General features: G+C 38.7%; 1 protein-coding gene across 1 annotated transcript in view; it reads right to left on the reverse strand.

Moving 5' to 3' along the window:
* LOC109416152 (TWiK family of potassium channels protein 7) overlaps window positions 1-16,710 on the reverse strand; it is a 345,001-nt gene that overhangs the window by 136,882 nt on the left and 191,409 nt on the right. The window contains exon 5 of the mRNA XM_029863343.2: window positions 6,405-6,595. Coding sequence (XP_029719203.1) covers window positions 6,405-6,595 — 191 coding nt within the window. The remainder of the gene's footprint in view (window positions 1-6,404; window positions 6,596-16,710) is intronic.

Genomic DNA, 16,710 nt, shown 5'->3' on the forward strand with positions numbered 1-16,710 from the left:
CAAATAATCACGGGAAATTCTGAAGAAATCCATGATGGGATTCTGTTAATAATTCTGAAGAAATTTCTAGAGAAGTCTTTGAAAATCTGTGAATGATTCCGTGGAAGAACTCTTGGAAAAATTTGTGGAAGTAGTATTTTTCGATCATTTACAGTATTGTTACTCATGGTATTTGTGGGTTCGTGAGAAAAAGTGAATAATTTTAAATAATAAGTATCATAATTTAAATAGTTACGATTTTGATATACATAATAACAAATTTTGCTTTCCGATTATTATCAATAACAAATTAATATTAAAATTTGTTATTGAAATATTTTCCAAAAGCACTGTTATTAAGTTGTTATTGAAACTAACAAAACAAGTTATTAGAATAGTTTTACAAGAACATTTTTTTGTTATGATATTTGTTGCCGCTTATGACAGACAAGTTTATAACATCATCTGTTATGTTAATAACTTGAAAATAATCGATTCTATTATTCAGTTATTTTATCCAAATAACACAGGTCCTTATGCTGTTGTTATTCCCTTCTGCTCGGGTTGGCATTGGTCAAACAATGATCCCGAGCAGAAGAAAATATCATGAGCATAATAAAATATGTTATTTTGGTATAATAACTGAATAATAGAATCAGTAATTTTTGAGTTTTTAAGACAACATATCTGGACGAACATTTGAAAAGGGCCTATCTGCTTTTTGTAAACAAACATGTTTATGTCTCTGCAGGGCCCATCTGCATCCACTCACGCACATCAACACCCTTAACAGATAGCTTGAAGAACATTCTTTCTGATAAGGGTGTTGTTGTGCGTGGGTGGATGCAGATGGGCCCTACAGAAACAAAAACATGTTTGTTTACGCAAAGCGGATAGGCCCTTTTCAAATGTTCGTCTAGATATTATGTTATATACTTGTCTGACATAAGCGGAAAAAACAAATATAATAAAAAAATGTTCCTATGGAAGACCAGTTTAATAACATGTTTTGTTATATTCAATAACAACTTAATATGTGAATTTTTAAACTTGTTTTGACTGTGTTCATCACATATTTGTACACTCTCAATATTAGAATAAAAACTAAACTTGTTGTGCAACAAAATCTGTTATTGAAATATTATTTAGTGGATGCATTCCAATAACTTGGTCATAACAAAATAAAATTGCCCAACAAAACATGTTATAGAAAAGCAATACTTTGATAAGTTAATAATAACAAATTATGATATAAAAACAGGCTATGTGATTCTGTTATTATCAATTTGTGTCTCCTCTGCTCGGGATATGTTAGCTTTACGCTCTTGCCGCTCGTGAACCTAGCTTTTAACAAAGAAATTAAGAACTGACCACGGAAGTGAAACATTCTAGTATCTGATACGCCAAAGCTGAAATGATATCAAGCTATTAACTGGAATCCTAAAAAACACCCACGTCTTGAAACAGAACTATACTTAAAAATCATCCAATGCCAGAAAAGTAGTATTTTGAAAATTCCAAGATTTTACAAACTCAACCCACCCTATCGCACATACGGATGCTCATCCAAAGAAAGCTGAATATTGGCCACATCCAAAATTTATTATACCGTAAAGGGTTGGCTTATTGGATCCCTCCCCATATCAAAACGCTCACAGAGGTCACAAATAACAAGCAAATGCTATTTCGCCAAATATGCTCAGCCGGACGTGCTCGAAAAATGCTGCACCGCGTGATTGTGTAGCCAGGCAGAGGCAGTCATCCCTCGTCCGAGCTGAACACACCGGACCCTTTTTCCTGGTATGAAATTGTTATGATTTGAAGTGACATTTTCCACATCCCGTGAATGCTCGGGAGAATTCAATGCTTCGAGATTTTCAAGTGTGCTACGTGATACTAGAAATCAATCTAGAGGTATCAAATGTGACGGGCGACACATGACACGGGTGTTACCATTTCGCTGCAATCATACTGGTGATTATCGTTAATCTCTCTGGGGAGAGGTACGCTATATAGAATACTGAGTTTAGAAATTTTTAAACTTGACTTTTTACCATATGCCGAAAGAATTATGTCTTAAATCTGATTTCAAAGATTGACTCGAAACACGCCTATTTTTTTATGATGATGAACCTGGGCGTGTTAGTGGAATACCCGTAAGTAAAAAGAACCAACCAACCAATCTGAATGAGGTCCCTGCATAAGAGGTAAAATACCTAATGTAAAGTGATGTGCATTCTGCGCATTTTTCCATACAAATACAATTTTTCCCATAATTGAATAATACCTCAAGCAGTCCTCAACACCAAACCAATAACTCATTGAGGTATTTTATTAATACCTACAAAATACCAAAATAATTTATTTCCTATACCTGGGTAACCGATCAATAGCTTGTCTTGGTATGATACCTGGCTTTGGTATGCTGCAGTTATGTGTCAGTAATTCACTCCTGCTCGGGAGGCCTGAGCGAATGGGAATGATGGAAAAGAAAGAAAAGGAGTACGGATAGGATAGAGGAATAGAGGAAGAAAAAAGGGGTGAGTCGTGTAGAGTCACTAAGAGCGGATAGATCAAAAACCCACCCCGGAATCTCCCACAAAAAGTAACACGTGGTATATGGATAGCCCCCTGCCGGCTCATCCCCAGTTGTGCCTACCGGGCAACGCCATCCGACCCTAAAGGTACACACTTAAATTAAATCGCCTTCCTCAGCAAACGGATTGCCGAGAATCCAACAGCCGAGAATCCGGTAATAGTTTTTACTGAATCGCCGAGATCTCGGTAATCCAACCAAAAATTCGCTTGAGACCATGGGTCCCAACTCAACAAACGGCAACAACGAATATCTAACCCTTACTACTAAGGAAAAATATATAAATAAAATGTGCTTGATGGTTCTAAATTAACTTCGTTCTTAAGTCCTTTTTTGCGTGAAATAGCGTTGTTCTTCAACATCGCTCTGGAAGGTGTGATGCGACGAGCCGGGCTCAACAGCCGGGGAACGATTTTCACAAAATCCGGTCAATTTGTGTGCTTTGCGGACGACATGGACATTATCGCTAGGACATTTGGAACGGTGACAGAGCTGTACACCCGCCTGAAACGCGAAGCAGCAAAGGTCGGACTGCTGGTGAATGCCTCAAAAACAAAGTATATGCTGGTAGGCGGAACCGAACACGACTGGATCCGTCTGGGTAGTATGTTACGATAGACGGGGATACGTTCGAGGTGGTGGAGGAATTCGTCTACCTCGGATCCTTACTGACGGCTGACAACAACGTGAGCCGTGAAATTCGAAGGCGCATCATCAGCGGAAGTCGGGCCTACTACGGGCTCCAGAAGAAACTGCGGTCGAAAAAGATTCACCCACGCACCAAATGCACCATGTACAAAACGCTAATAAGACCGGTTGTGCTCTACGGGCACGAGACATGGACCATGCTCGAGGAGGACCTGCAAGCACTCGGAGTTTTCGAGCGACGCGTGCTAAGAACGATCCTCGGCGGTGTGCAGGAGAACGGTGTGTGGCGGAGAAGGATGAACCACGAGCTCGCTGCACTTTACGGCGAACCCAGCATCCAGAAGGTGGCCAAAGCCGGAAGGATACGGTGGGCAGGGCATGTTGCAAGAATACCGGACAACAACCCTGCAAAGCTGGTGTTTGCAACTGATCCGGTTGGCACAAGAAGGCGTGGAGTGCAGAGAGCACGATGGGCGGACCAGGTGGAGCGTGACTTGGTGAGCATTGGGCGTGACCGAGGATGGAGAGCGGCAGCCACAAGCCGAGTATTGTGGCCTACTATTGTTGATTATGTCTTGTCTTAATGATGTTGAACAAATAAATGTATGTATGTATGCGTTGTCCTTGGAGTCCCGTCCCTCTCATGAGTGTGTAGTAGTGAATCCCCTGAGCAGGAAATAGCCGACCCTGAGATCAATCTAATCGGTGAGCTAGTTAGGGGCGTACGGACGTCCACTGCCCAGACGTGTGGACGTCACGAGAAGTTACAATTGACGATCCACGTGAATAAATGAAAATATTCTTAATAAAATTTCAAATATTTCATACCTGCTCGGCGTTTTCGTTGGTTTGTTGTGAAGACTCCTCGAATAAAGTATTTTTCTATTATTTTTTCTAAAATTACACACACGTCCACTGAAAAATATCCATATCTTCAAATTGATTGAAACACTGCTGCATTGGAGTTTCTTGAGTTTCAACCGGAGTTTTTTAGCCTGATGACTACTCTTGGAATTGTACTACTCCTACCTCCACCAACTCCATTCTCGTAAGAACGTATGCTTTTCCGCGACCAGCATCAACGTACAGTTCACTCCATTCCCAACAGTTATAGATAAAAATATATACTACTATTTCAAATAGGGTATGAGTGCCATCATTAATCTCACGCTCTCATATTAATCCTATTCGAAAACAAGCGATTGCGGCACCGATTGATTCCGTTCTTTTTGTTTTCATGCGTGTTCACTTCCAACAAAAAATACAAAAATAAGAAATAAAATATTCCGAGCAGGAACGAATAACTGACACATAGCTGCAGCATACCAAAACCAGGTATCGTACCAAGACAAGGTATTGGTTGGTTATCCTGGTATTAAAAATAGCTTATCCAGGTATTATGCAGGTGTTGAGTCACCAACGGAAAATGCCTCAACGAGTTATTGGTTTGGTGTTGAGAATGAGGACTGCTTGAGGTTTCAGGTGTTCTGGAGCGGCCATATTAGTTGCTACACACTTCAGTCAATTTTTTCTGCCCGAATCTCTTGAAAGCATGAAGTTTGATACGTCGCACGGCATGTTTTGGTTGTAAACCGGAAAATATGTCCCCAATGTCACCCCCATGGAACCTATGCTAGATGCTCCGGGGTGGCCATATTAGTTGATACAGACTTCAGACATGTTTTGGATGCACCGCCCGCGGAAACTTCACTCGGGCAGCAAATTTTGACACCACAGCGGGGTCGACACTCAACAACTTCTACCCAGCTGAAAATTTGTTTAATTTGTTGCATCTAGTTTTCGAGATAAAGTTGCAAAAATATTGGCTAGCGCATTAACTGTATGTATATGCATAACTTTAAATGAAAATTCATGTAAGAAATCAAAGAAAAAAAATATCATCGCATTTTGATGATGCATCTCTGAGTAGAAATTGTTGAGAGTCGACCCCGCTGTGCCGTCAAAAATTTTCAGGCTCAGTAAACTCAATGTTCATCGGTGCACTCGTCTATGTTCAAAAATTACCCCTGTCAAGAAAGAGCTGAAGCCATCTTCATATGACGAACCTGAAGACCTAATAATAACTAATAAGGGAAAATAGGCGGAGATAACAAACATCAAAAAGAATGTATTTTTGGAAGGTCAAATGAGATTGATAGCTTTATTTTTTTTTATATGACTCGAAAATTGTGGTGCACAATAATATTGTTATCACTTGTGGCGGAAAAATCTATTCACTCCATATTATTGTTCCCTGCAGTGTCCACCATTTCAACCTACTGAATAATATACCACCTTTCATCGGACAGTAAATTTCTAATGAACAATAACGGAAGCTGTTTCTCGACCCATTGGATAATACGACTGACAGCAGGAAAATCAGACAAACAATAAATTTCCTCCCAATGGCGAATCCAGTTTCTAACTCTTTCACGGCGAAAACTTTTAACTGATTCTGTTGTTTGCAGAGGAAAGTTGGTCGTCTTTCAGATTTTTTTTCCACCTCTTGCGCCCGCCTTCTAGCAATACCATTCGTGCCATATGTACGTGTACATTTTAGCATTCTCGTGAACTATTTTCTGCTGTTTTGAAAATCTTTTAATTTATTGAAAAGTTCTCTACATTTGCTCGGAAAACTTTTGCATTTTGTTTCCGACTTGTCCACTGGGATAGTGAGAAAAGTTAAGTAACAAGGAAAGTAAGATTGGGATCTCCTTACACACTTTCCTCTGTGCACATTTGTTCAGCGTATCCGCTTTTCTTCCAGACACAATAGAAAAACGAACTTCAGGGCCGGTCTTTGTATTTGGGTCAAGGGCCGATTGCAGTCAAGTCTATTGGCGAATTGAAATCCACCGATCAGTAATGTTTACTGATTGCTTTGTTGTACATACGTGCTTCGTGTTTGTTATTTCTCGCTGTTTTTTTTGGAAGTACTATAAAATGATGGAAATCAGTTCAAAACTAAAAAGTTAAATTTAGCAAGATGTAACAAACCCGACCCTGCGCGATTATTCCCAATGAATAGTTTCCAATGACCGCTTCTTTGAGAATATCTCGTTCAGGTTTTTCATTCGTTCTACACATATGACCGGCCACTACATTGTTATCGTTGCTGGCGGCGTTCGAAGATTCACAAACAACAGCGTATCGATTCACAAATAACTTCGAGAAAACTTACCGATGGTGCTCAGAATCGTCAACGAGTAGAAGAAACTCCGGGAGAAGGTCCACTCGTAGTCGTGCAGCGAGGGTTGTGGCACCATGACGGCGCTGGCTGCCGGTGACAGGTTGTCCAATTGGGATGCCATTTCCTCTGTTAACCGTTTGATTAATTGCTCTTGAAAACGAGCTATCTCCAAAGATGCAAGTCTTGGTTGTCACATGTCGAACGGGCGAGAATGAAAGCAAGAGTAAGGGATGGTAAACATCAATGAATAGCCTTGACTATAGAATAATACAAGAAAAATGAATTGTGTCATGCTTGGATTATATGTTGGCGGAGATCTGACGAACTAGGGTAGACCATCGGTTCGGTACTCGACATTTGATCAAATAGAGCGAAAATCTTGTGCACAATGAGAAAATAAACATTTCTAATCCTTTTTGTGCGTTGCTAACCACCGTGTTATGTTTTACTATTTCTAGATATTTTTGTTAAATAATTCATTGTCTTTAGCATATTGGGTACCATTATAGGTAGTGTAACACGATGGATTTCATTATTTGGAACTCTTCGGATTTTCCAATAGAAGGTAGGAATTAAGCACAAAATTAATGTATTGATACAAAAAACTACAGCCGAAAGGCGACCGATCAGCAAGCGGCTCAAACCTATTGCTTATCCAGAGAAATCTTCCAACCTGGCGGAGTAAAGAAGACAAAGAAGACCTGTTCCGCAAACGTCAAACTGCTGCACACTTCAAAAAGTATGCACACAACCTTGAAACAAAAATAAATAGTTGAGAATCTAAATTATGTTTAATGGCGTAAAGCTGCATACTTAAGTGCTAAAACTACACCTAATATAGTTTAGGAATAAGTTACATGTTGTGGCAGCAATTGCGATTACATAAACCATAAATGAAACAATTTTCATTATTTTTGAATTTAATGGCAACCTAGTGAGTGAGAGCTTTTTAGCGTGAACCGAGCACTTTTGACGTTTGCGGAACGACTGCGGCGGTCGAAACCACCGCAACCCCGTTGGATTTTTTCTATTTTGCCGCAGTACATTTACTGGTGTGAATGATCGTTCGGATATCACGTTTATTTCGAATCTCATTAGATGGTTCGTTACACTAGCAATATTAAGACTTTGTTTGACTGTATGTCACACCCAAGAAACCCATTCCCCAGAATGATATATCCCCAGAATGGGACATTCCCCAGAAAATATGAAAATCAGTACTACTAAGGAAATGCATGGGAGCTGGTTAGTTTTTAGAGCTCTAGGTGAATTGACTGAACACCAACGGTACATTTCAACGTGCCATCAATCATTCTTCCATCATGGAAAACTAAAGATCATGGAATGGAATAACCACAGACAAACAGACGTCTCACTCTACTCACTTCCCATCGTATCCCTTTTCAACGAATTATTCAAATATTCGGTAGTTCGCAAATCGCTCGCTTATGGCGCTCGCATCGTTTTTGCTACTGTTTGAAGTTTGCTCACTATCGCCATCTACTCACCCAAGTAACACAGAAAACATCCTCTAAAATGTAATTTAAAAAAGATGTTGCAGTACAGTATTATAAGTTAAACTACATACATCTTGTGTTGAAATCAAGTTTTAACCATGTTCAGCAATAACATGTTTTTAAAAATCTTGTCAATCTCAGAACAAGTTATAATAACGTTTATTTAATGTTGATAACACAAGATTTTTGTCTCATCGCCTTCCTTCAATTAAAGAATATATGTGAAACATCAGCAGCACATATTTACAACCTTTGGGCACAAACATGTTACGATAACGTTATTTTTATGTTTTAAATACGTGCTTATACCAGTTTGGTAGTTCGTATTCTCTTCTCACTCACTAATATATTCTTCATGAAACATGTTTTGTACTTAAAAATACGAGGCCATTCAATTATGATATTCTCAATTTAGTTGAAAATCGGAGTTTTCGACTAGCGAAGTTGGGGTTTTCTCCAAATCCGTGCGTCGGACCTAACTTCGGAAGTGTATAGTAAACCTGGCCAGCTATACAGCGCACCACTTCCGAAGTTAGGTCCGACGCACGGTTTTGGAAACAAATCCAACTTCACTAGTCGAAAATTCCGGGTTTCAACTGCATGGGGAATATTCTTCGCACTTAAATGTCAGGCCAATAACAGCAAATGTTCACTTAAGGTACTTACGTGTCGACTACATCTCACTTCGAAGCACAGTTTAATCTTTAATCACTGGGAATATTAGAATTCTTTTGCTCCAGGAGGAACTTCGTCCAAACTTTGTTATTGTTATACTTTAGTTCAAAACAGGTATCCAAAAACAAAAATCATATCGTTGGAAACGGATGTTTCAAATTCGTTGCTATAACGTTTTTTGAATGTATTTCAACCAATTGAAGTAGTTTCCGGCAAACATGTTATTGAGAAGTGCTAGCGATGTAATTTAAACGTACTTCTAATGTTTTGAATTCTGTCCTATCAGTCCAGATAAATTAAAGTGCCTGCTCAAAAGTTTCATACAAATAATTTTATGTAGAACCGTTTGTCCATCTGCAAAGGTTTTCTATTATTTTTTCCTATGGCGTTTTAAAAATTTATTGAAATAATATATTTTCCTTGTTTGTAACGAACGTAAGCTCTACGATCTAAAAGCAGATCGTTATTACAAACAGTATTCTAAAACTTCCTGACCGTACTGTGTCATGAAGCCCCCATGTTGCATGTCTGAAAAATTGTTCGAAAATCTCACACAAACCCGAGAGATGAAAAAACTTCCTTTCTTATTTTCAATCGGATGGATAGCCAATAAATTAATGAAGAGTGAATGCGTTGATTTCATCATAAATTTTAAATGGCACATGAAATTATGTCATAGTGTCCAAACACTGAGATGGTAAATTACAAATAGAATGTAAGGTTCGAAAATTATTTTGAGCCATTACCAAATACCACATAATAGTCAAATTACTTTTTTTCCTGCTAGCAATAAATTAGTATTTGGAATGTTTTTGAGAACATTATCAATACATATTCTTATGTTATAATAATGTATTGAAAAACATCTTTAGCAACATCGAAGATGTTTTATAAGCCGCCATTTTTTGCGCTTTTTCGGTTATATAAGTGTACGAAATTAAGTTTCGCACTCGAGAAACAAAACATGGGCGTTTGTATGAAACATGTATTTTAAACATTAATATAACAAGTTGTATTACTTGGGCAGTGGGTTTGTGAACCACAGCGTTATTTGCATTGGGCGATTGTGTTTTCGTGGCTATGATTTTTATCGCATTTCGTTCCAAGTGATACGTCTGTTTGTCTGTGGAATAACTTTCACATGAAAATGGTCTTCATATTAACCATCTAACGAACGCAAAGCTAAAAACCGCATATGGCGCATTTATAAAACAGTAATTTACGTCGTGGTATCGGAAAAATTAGCCAAAACGGTGAGCTGTCTGCAGAGTTTTGAGGCAAGAAAGACATGATAATTGGGGGATCGCTCTTCCCCATTGACCAGTGCACAGTTTCTAGGGTTTCCCGTGACGGCGTCACGGAAACTCTAATCGACCACATCTGCATCAGCCGGAAATGGAAACGGAGCTTTCTCGAATCACGGAACAAACGTAGCGCCGATATTGCGGTCGACAATCATTTCCTAATGAGCGAGATCCGGCTGCGCATTGCGAGGATCCATCGACAGGAGGAGAGAATCAAGCGTCAACTGGAAGACGCTGCGGTGAAAAGTTCTTTCGTCGAGGAAGGTGCTCTCATCACATATTATACCATGAGGAAGATAGAGGAGCGAAGAAACGCCAAAGCCGTGATAAAGCGAGCGAAAACACGAGAAGTCAAAGCCGTAACGTAACCCGTCAGCATTATTCGATCTCGACAAGGAATTGAACCACTCATATTCGCGGGACAAAAGAACGTAGGCGAGCTCCCTAGCCGACGAAGGCGAGAATCCGCTAACACCGGCGACATCCGTCTCCTCTACGATGCATCACGTCGCCTTAGTGGGACTAAGATGAATGCTACGATGCCCATGAAAGACACGTCTGGACCGTTATCGACCGATCCATCTGACCAGTTCAAACGCTGATTCGAGCATTTTGTAAACCTTTTTCAAGTGCCGGCCACACCATCAACACTTCAGCATGATCCGCCGAGGGTTCGACGCATTAACCGTGTCAATACCGAAGCTCCATCAGTGAAGGAGATAGCCGTAGCATGAAATCGAGCAGAGCCCCGGGGGTCGATCGCGTGTTAGCTGAAATGCACTACTGCTGCGACATTTTCGGCCGACTGCGATAGTAGCCGTATGCGATAATTAGCGGGGAACTCCGGGGCCCGTGGCGTAGTGGCTACACGTTTGCTTCATAAGCAGATGGTCATGGGTTCGATCATAGCCCCGGCACGTTCGTCAGTTGTTTTTTACCCCTCAGAGCAGCTGACACTGACCCTCTTCTGAGCCCATGGCTCAAATGAACCCGGATACTTGTACATTGGCGAACGGCAACCCATAATGGACCCCCAATCGGACTGGAAACAGGAACAACCAACAGCCACACATCAACATCCTCGAGCTCATCATTCTACCATGATAGGGTAGACCGTGAAAGCAGCACAACGGCAATCAGTTCGATATAGTACAATTAAAATAGAATACATTTAGGCGCTGCACACACTGTATAGTGGTTTCTGCTTTTAGTGGTGTTACGTGTACGTACACGTTGCATTACACGAACACTACCTGAGTTACTGGTTGAAAATAGTAAACAAAAATCAGCTGTTCCCGGCAAAATCAAATGGGCATATTTTCAACCAGTAGATTTGCATTAGTGTTCGTGACGCCGGGCTGCGAAACCACTATGTACAGCTTCCAATTGGAATCGCTCACGCAGTACCCTAGTGGACAATAGAGCTGTAAATTAAGTTAAGTGATTGAAGAATTAAAAAAAATGGCGGGGTATCATGTTGATGTGCATGGTTCTAAAAGTCCTCTGCAAAGTGATCCTTAACCGTATACAGGAGAAGCTCCGCAACTATGAGAAAATCATCGGCATCATTGAAGCACAGTACAGAGCATTTTCGTGCAAAGTACTGTACAACGGTGTCTTGTCCGATCCCATTCGAGTCGCTGCTGAAATGAGACAAGGATTACACTATCATCGTAATCGATCAGATCCTGGTAGGTGCGATTGATCGTGAACCAAATCGTGGGTTGCTGTGGCAGCCCATTATCATTGGGCACTTAAATGACTTCGAATTGGCTGATGACGTTGCTCTTCTGGCTTAACGGCCCTCTGATATGCAGAGGAAGCTCGATGATCTTATCAGTCGCTCCTCGGTGGCAGGTCTTACCATTAACGTCAACAAGACCAAATCGTTAGATGTGAGCACGGTCAACCCGTCCGGCTTTACGGTAGCTGGACAACCAGTGGACAATGTTGAAAGTTTTTAATATCTTGGTATAGCCAAATGACGGCCGATAGCGGCACCAAGATCGACATAGGTGCACGGATCAAGAAGGCGCGGGCTACTTTTGCGAGTTTAATAAATGTATGGAAAAACAACAAGGTTAGTCGACGCACAAAATCCGAATAAAGCCTGTATCCGCAATAATCGGGACACAAAAGTACGTCAGTAGCTCTGTAATGAATCGGTAAAATTGGCCAAATAATTGACTGAGAACTCTCTGGTGTATGTTTATTATTTGTGCCAAATTTCATAAAAATCGATGCATTACCTTAAACTGTGGATGAAAAACAACCAGACGTGGTTTTAAGCATTTTGTACAATCATGACCAATTTTCATTCGCATAGTAGATGGTTCTTTTACGCTACAGTTCAAAGTTCTGTGATGATAATTATGAAATTTCGTTAGCAGTTATGATACTTATAGAGACACTTTCTTGCAAAATTTCATCAACTTTGACCAATTGGTTTGAAAGCTACTGATGTTGATAAGGGTGAGTGTTGGTGAAAATTTTTCGCGTTTTTCATGTGCGATTTTTGCCTATTCATAACTTTTGAATTTCTCTGCCAATTTTCATGAAATTTTCACAGAAGCTAGTTTATTATGTGTATATTATGCCTGCAAAATTTTATGATTATTGATGTAGTACTTTCAATAGTACAATAGAAACAATAAAGGGTGCTGACTAATTGCTGTCTGAGAGGCTAAAATCACGTTCAGTCCCAAAACATGTTTTGAATATAAAATTGTTGATAGTGCATCGATTTTTTTGAAATTTTTCCCATGCAACAAATGTAGATTAAGAGGTTTATGTTCAAAATTTCAGCCATTTTCTTTGCCAAATTCAAAAGTTACAGCGCTGACAAGCAAAACTTGGGGCTGTACAAAATTCAATGGCGCACATTTTACTCTTTCGTTGCTACAACAAAAAGTACTGCACCGATTCACATGAAATTTTGTAGGTGAAATGAACACATCTTAAGATGTTATTAGACAAAATTTCAGCAATTTTAATGTATCTATTGCAGAGTTACAGCTGTGTTTCTGTGTCCCGAATATTGCGGATACAGGCTTTATTCACCTCAAACGTGAAATCTGTATTGCTGTATGCCAATGAACCTAGGTGTGTATCAGTGAAGAACACTCAACGGCTGCAGGTCTTCAGTAATAGATGTCTTAGGTATATAATTCGTGCATGGTGGCCTGACTATTGGATCTCCAACATGGAGCTGTATCGTCGATGTCATCAAAAGCCGATAGCGACAAAAATTCGGGAGCGAAATCGGAGGTGGATCGGCCGCAGGTGCGGAAACAAAATCTACAAGCAAGCGTTAGATTGGAACCAAGTAGGACATCGCAGCAGATGCAGACGCAGAGACTCATGGCGGCGCAGCTTCAACAACGAAATCAAGCAGAAATTGTTTGTTTGTTCCGTTTGTTCCGAAGTCAAACTTTCACAAAAATATAAAAAAAACACTTAGGTAAACAGAAGTTCTTTCCTAATTACACAAGTTTACAAAATAAAACGAAAGTCGTAAACTTCTGTCAACGACCAAAATTTTTGAAGGGCAATTTAGTGCTGATTTCGAAACCGACCTTCAAAATTTTTTAAGTAGAACAGTTTTTGAGTTTTAGCTCAATATCGAGTTTTGCAACTTTTCAAAATATATAATTTACTAAAATTCAAATATATTGCGTTTTGCTCAACCAATTTTAAATCTTTTTCTATAAATTAAAAGCTGAATATAATACCATTCGATCATTCGAATACAGGTTTTGCGTCAGATTGATGAAATTCAAGATATTGGCGAGTTTTAGGGACGATCTTCTTAAATTTTAGCAAAATTCTCAAAATTTTTTGAAGAAATGTATTTTTTTTCAATAAGAAAAAACCAACTTAAAAATTCTCTCTCGACGTTTATTTGACATATCACATGTAGGCGAGTTACAGTAAAATTTTCAGCTCAATCGGAGCATTGATTACGGAGAATGAGATGTGTGAAGTGAGCGACGTTGCTTAAAAATAGAACAAAAATCGATTTCAAATCATCAACCTTGTATGGAAAGTCGAAAAAATTTCCGCTCTACTGTAATTTTTTTCCTTCGCGTTTTCGAACTCAGGGCATGATACACCAAAAATGATCATCAGCTTACCGAGTTCAAAAATGCTGTAAACTAGTGTTATTATTGTGATATGTTTTTACAGTCGCCGCACACAAAGTAGTTCTTCCTTTCCGTTCCTTCTGGTTCACACAGAAGCAATGTTGCTGACGTCATTTGATCGAAGTGGCTGACGTCTCTTTACTAATGCATTATCAAACGAAACTTGTGAGCCAAGATTTGAGTACAAAGTGAAAAAAATTGTCTTCAATAATCGGCCCACGTTAAATTTGTAAAATAGTTATTTTTCGTTCATATATTGTGGATTTATCCGCTACTTGTATTCTACCGGTTCCTTAAGTAGCCGTTACAAAGTAGCCGTTTTCATATAAAAACCAACTTGATTGTCAAAAAATGAATGTCGCTGAGTAGCTAGTTGCAAAGTTGGAATAGCGCGTACAATAAAAATGTTTAAAATCATTTTTTAGTTACTCTTTTTATAAAACGGCTACTTAGGAGCCATACTGAAGCGACCGGTAGAATACAAGTAGCCGGTAAATCCACAATACATATACAAGTTCAAAATAGTGTACAGGGGACGGCCAAAATGTTTGGGATAGGCAACTTTTTTTCTCCAACAAAAAAAATCAACATGCTGTAACTTTTCATAGAATGCAACAAAAAATCTCAAATTTTGACTGTTTGTCAACCTATTATATGTGCATCTTTGGTACAAATTTGGGCTCGATTGAATAATTTTTCGCGAAGTAAGAACCGTTCGGGTAAAACACTATTATTGAGAGAACTCATTTTTGAACTGTCATATCTCAGAAACTAGTGAACCGAATTGAATGATTTTTTTAACGTTCATCAACAATATATTGATACTTAATACGACGTTATAAAATTTAATATTTTCTCACGGCGAATTAAGTTACACCGGGTTGAAATTTTTACCCATATAGAGAAAAATAAGTCAAATTTGCAATACCACACAAAAATTACTAAATGTGTTCTTCCTTCAATCTAAATCTAGGCTCTAATATATCTGATTAGAGATAACTTGAGAACAGAAGTGGAAAATCTTTGGGTATCAACACTAAAATTTATTGACAATGATGTAGAAATATTACATTTTTTCGAAAAAATCCAAAAAATGTCAATCTATGATAACTTTTTTCAACGTTCAAAAAGTACCTATGTTTTAATAGTTTGTGAAGCACTCACATAGTGTTAGTGTGCGTTCAAAATTTCATTCAATTCGGTTCACTGGTTCCTGAGATATGACAGCTAAAAAATGAGTTGTCTAAAAAATAGTGTTTTACCCGAACGGTTCTAACTTTGCGAAACATTGATCAATCGAGCCCAAATTTTTACCAATGATGCACATATAACAGGTTGGCAAACAGTCAAAGTTTGAGATTTTTCGATGCACTCCATGAATAATTATAGCATGTTGAACTTTTTTGTGAGAGAAAACAAAGTTGCCTATCCCAAACATTTTGGCCACCCCCTGTATTTAACTGGCACTTGTAATGTTCAGTTATCGGTAAGTCAATTCAATGTATCCCAGAATTATGCCATTCATGATCATGTGTTCAGACTACCCACTTAGCCGGAAGAATCATGGCGTCTGAAAAAGCTAAGCAAAGTGATATTTTTAATTCATTTATAAGCACCAATGTGCTAAAATTGAAATGAAATGTTAAAATTGTTTCACGTATAATGAGGGTGAGGGTAAGACGGACATTTTGACGGTGTAAACAATGGGTTAATTAGGGTGCCTGTACCAGTTATCGAACCACCTAAGAAAAACTGTTTCTACAAAAATAAGAAGAAGACTGACAAATGTAAACAATAAGTCAAACGATTGATTTGTTTTCATACTTTACAGGAAAAATATAAAAATGGATGATGATTAACCTGGGCTTGTTAGGGGAATATCTGTAAATAAAAAGAAAATCGGGTTAAGTACGGTTCCTTTGAATTCCACTAAGAATTTGCATCCTTTGACAGATACGTATTTCGACCTCAACTGTAAGGTCGTCTTCAGTGTCTTGTACAGTCGAGTCAAGTACAAGACACTGAAGACGACCTTACAGTTGAGGTCGAAATACGTATCTGTCAAAGGATGCAAATTCTTAGTGGAATTCAAAGGAACCGTACTTAACCCGATTTTCTTTTTTATTTATAAAAATGGAGCCAAAACTACTTTTAGTATTTATTACAGCGTGTGCCAATGATAGGAACCCTGTACCAGTTATGGACACATTTGTTAATTTGGGTTCCACTTCGCACTATTTACATGCATTCCTTATGGGAGTTGCCATAACTGGTACACCATGGCGAAATAGGGTGCAAGGAGGCCAAAAAGTTAAGGAAAATTATTTATTTCTACCATAATTTGAGCAAATTGTGAAGTTTGAATGATTGCAATCATCTTTTGTGATCGTGATCTGTTGTTCACGATTTTTTTCTTGTTGATTTGTATCTTTAAAGGTTGAAAATCAACTATGGCGAATTTGAGGTACTATAGCCATAACTGGTACACTGAGCCTAATGTCTTTTTGTTTATTCGTGGAACGAACCTAGTTTCGCTCTGGGGCCTGTAGCATAATGAAAATTTTACTAATAATATTAGTCTTGTAGCTTGTACTTTGTAATTTCCTGTTGCATAAAAATCCTACAAGTACAAGTTACAAGTCTAATACTACAAGTCGGT

The sequence above is a fragment of the Aedes albopictus genome, chromosome 3 (assembly GCF_035046485.1).
Source record: "Aedes albopictus strain Foshan chromosome 3, AalbF5, whole genome shotgun sequence".
NCBI lineage: Eukaryota > Metazoa > Arthropoda > Insecta > Diptera > Culicidae > Aedes > Aedes albopictus.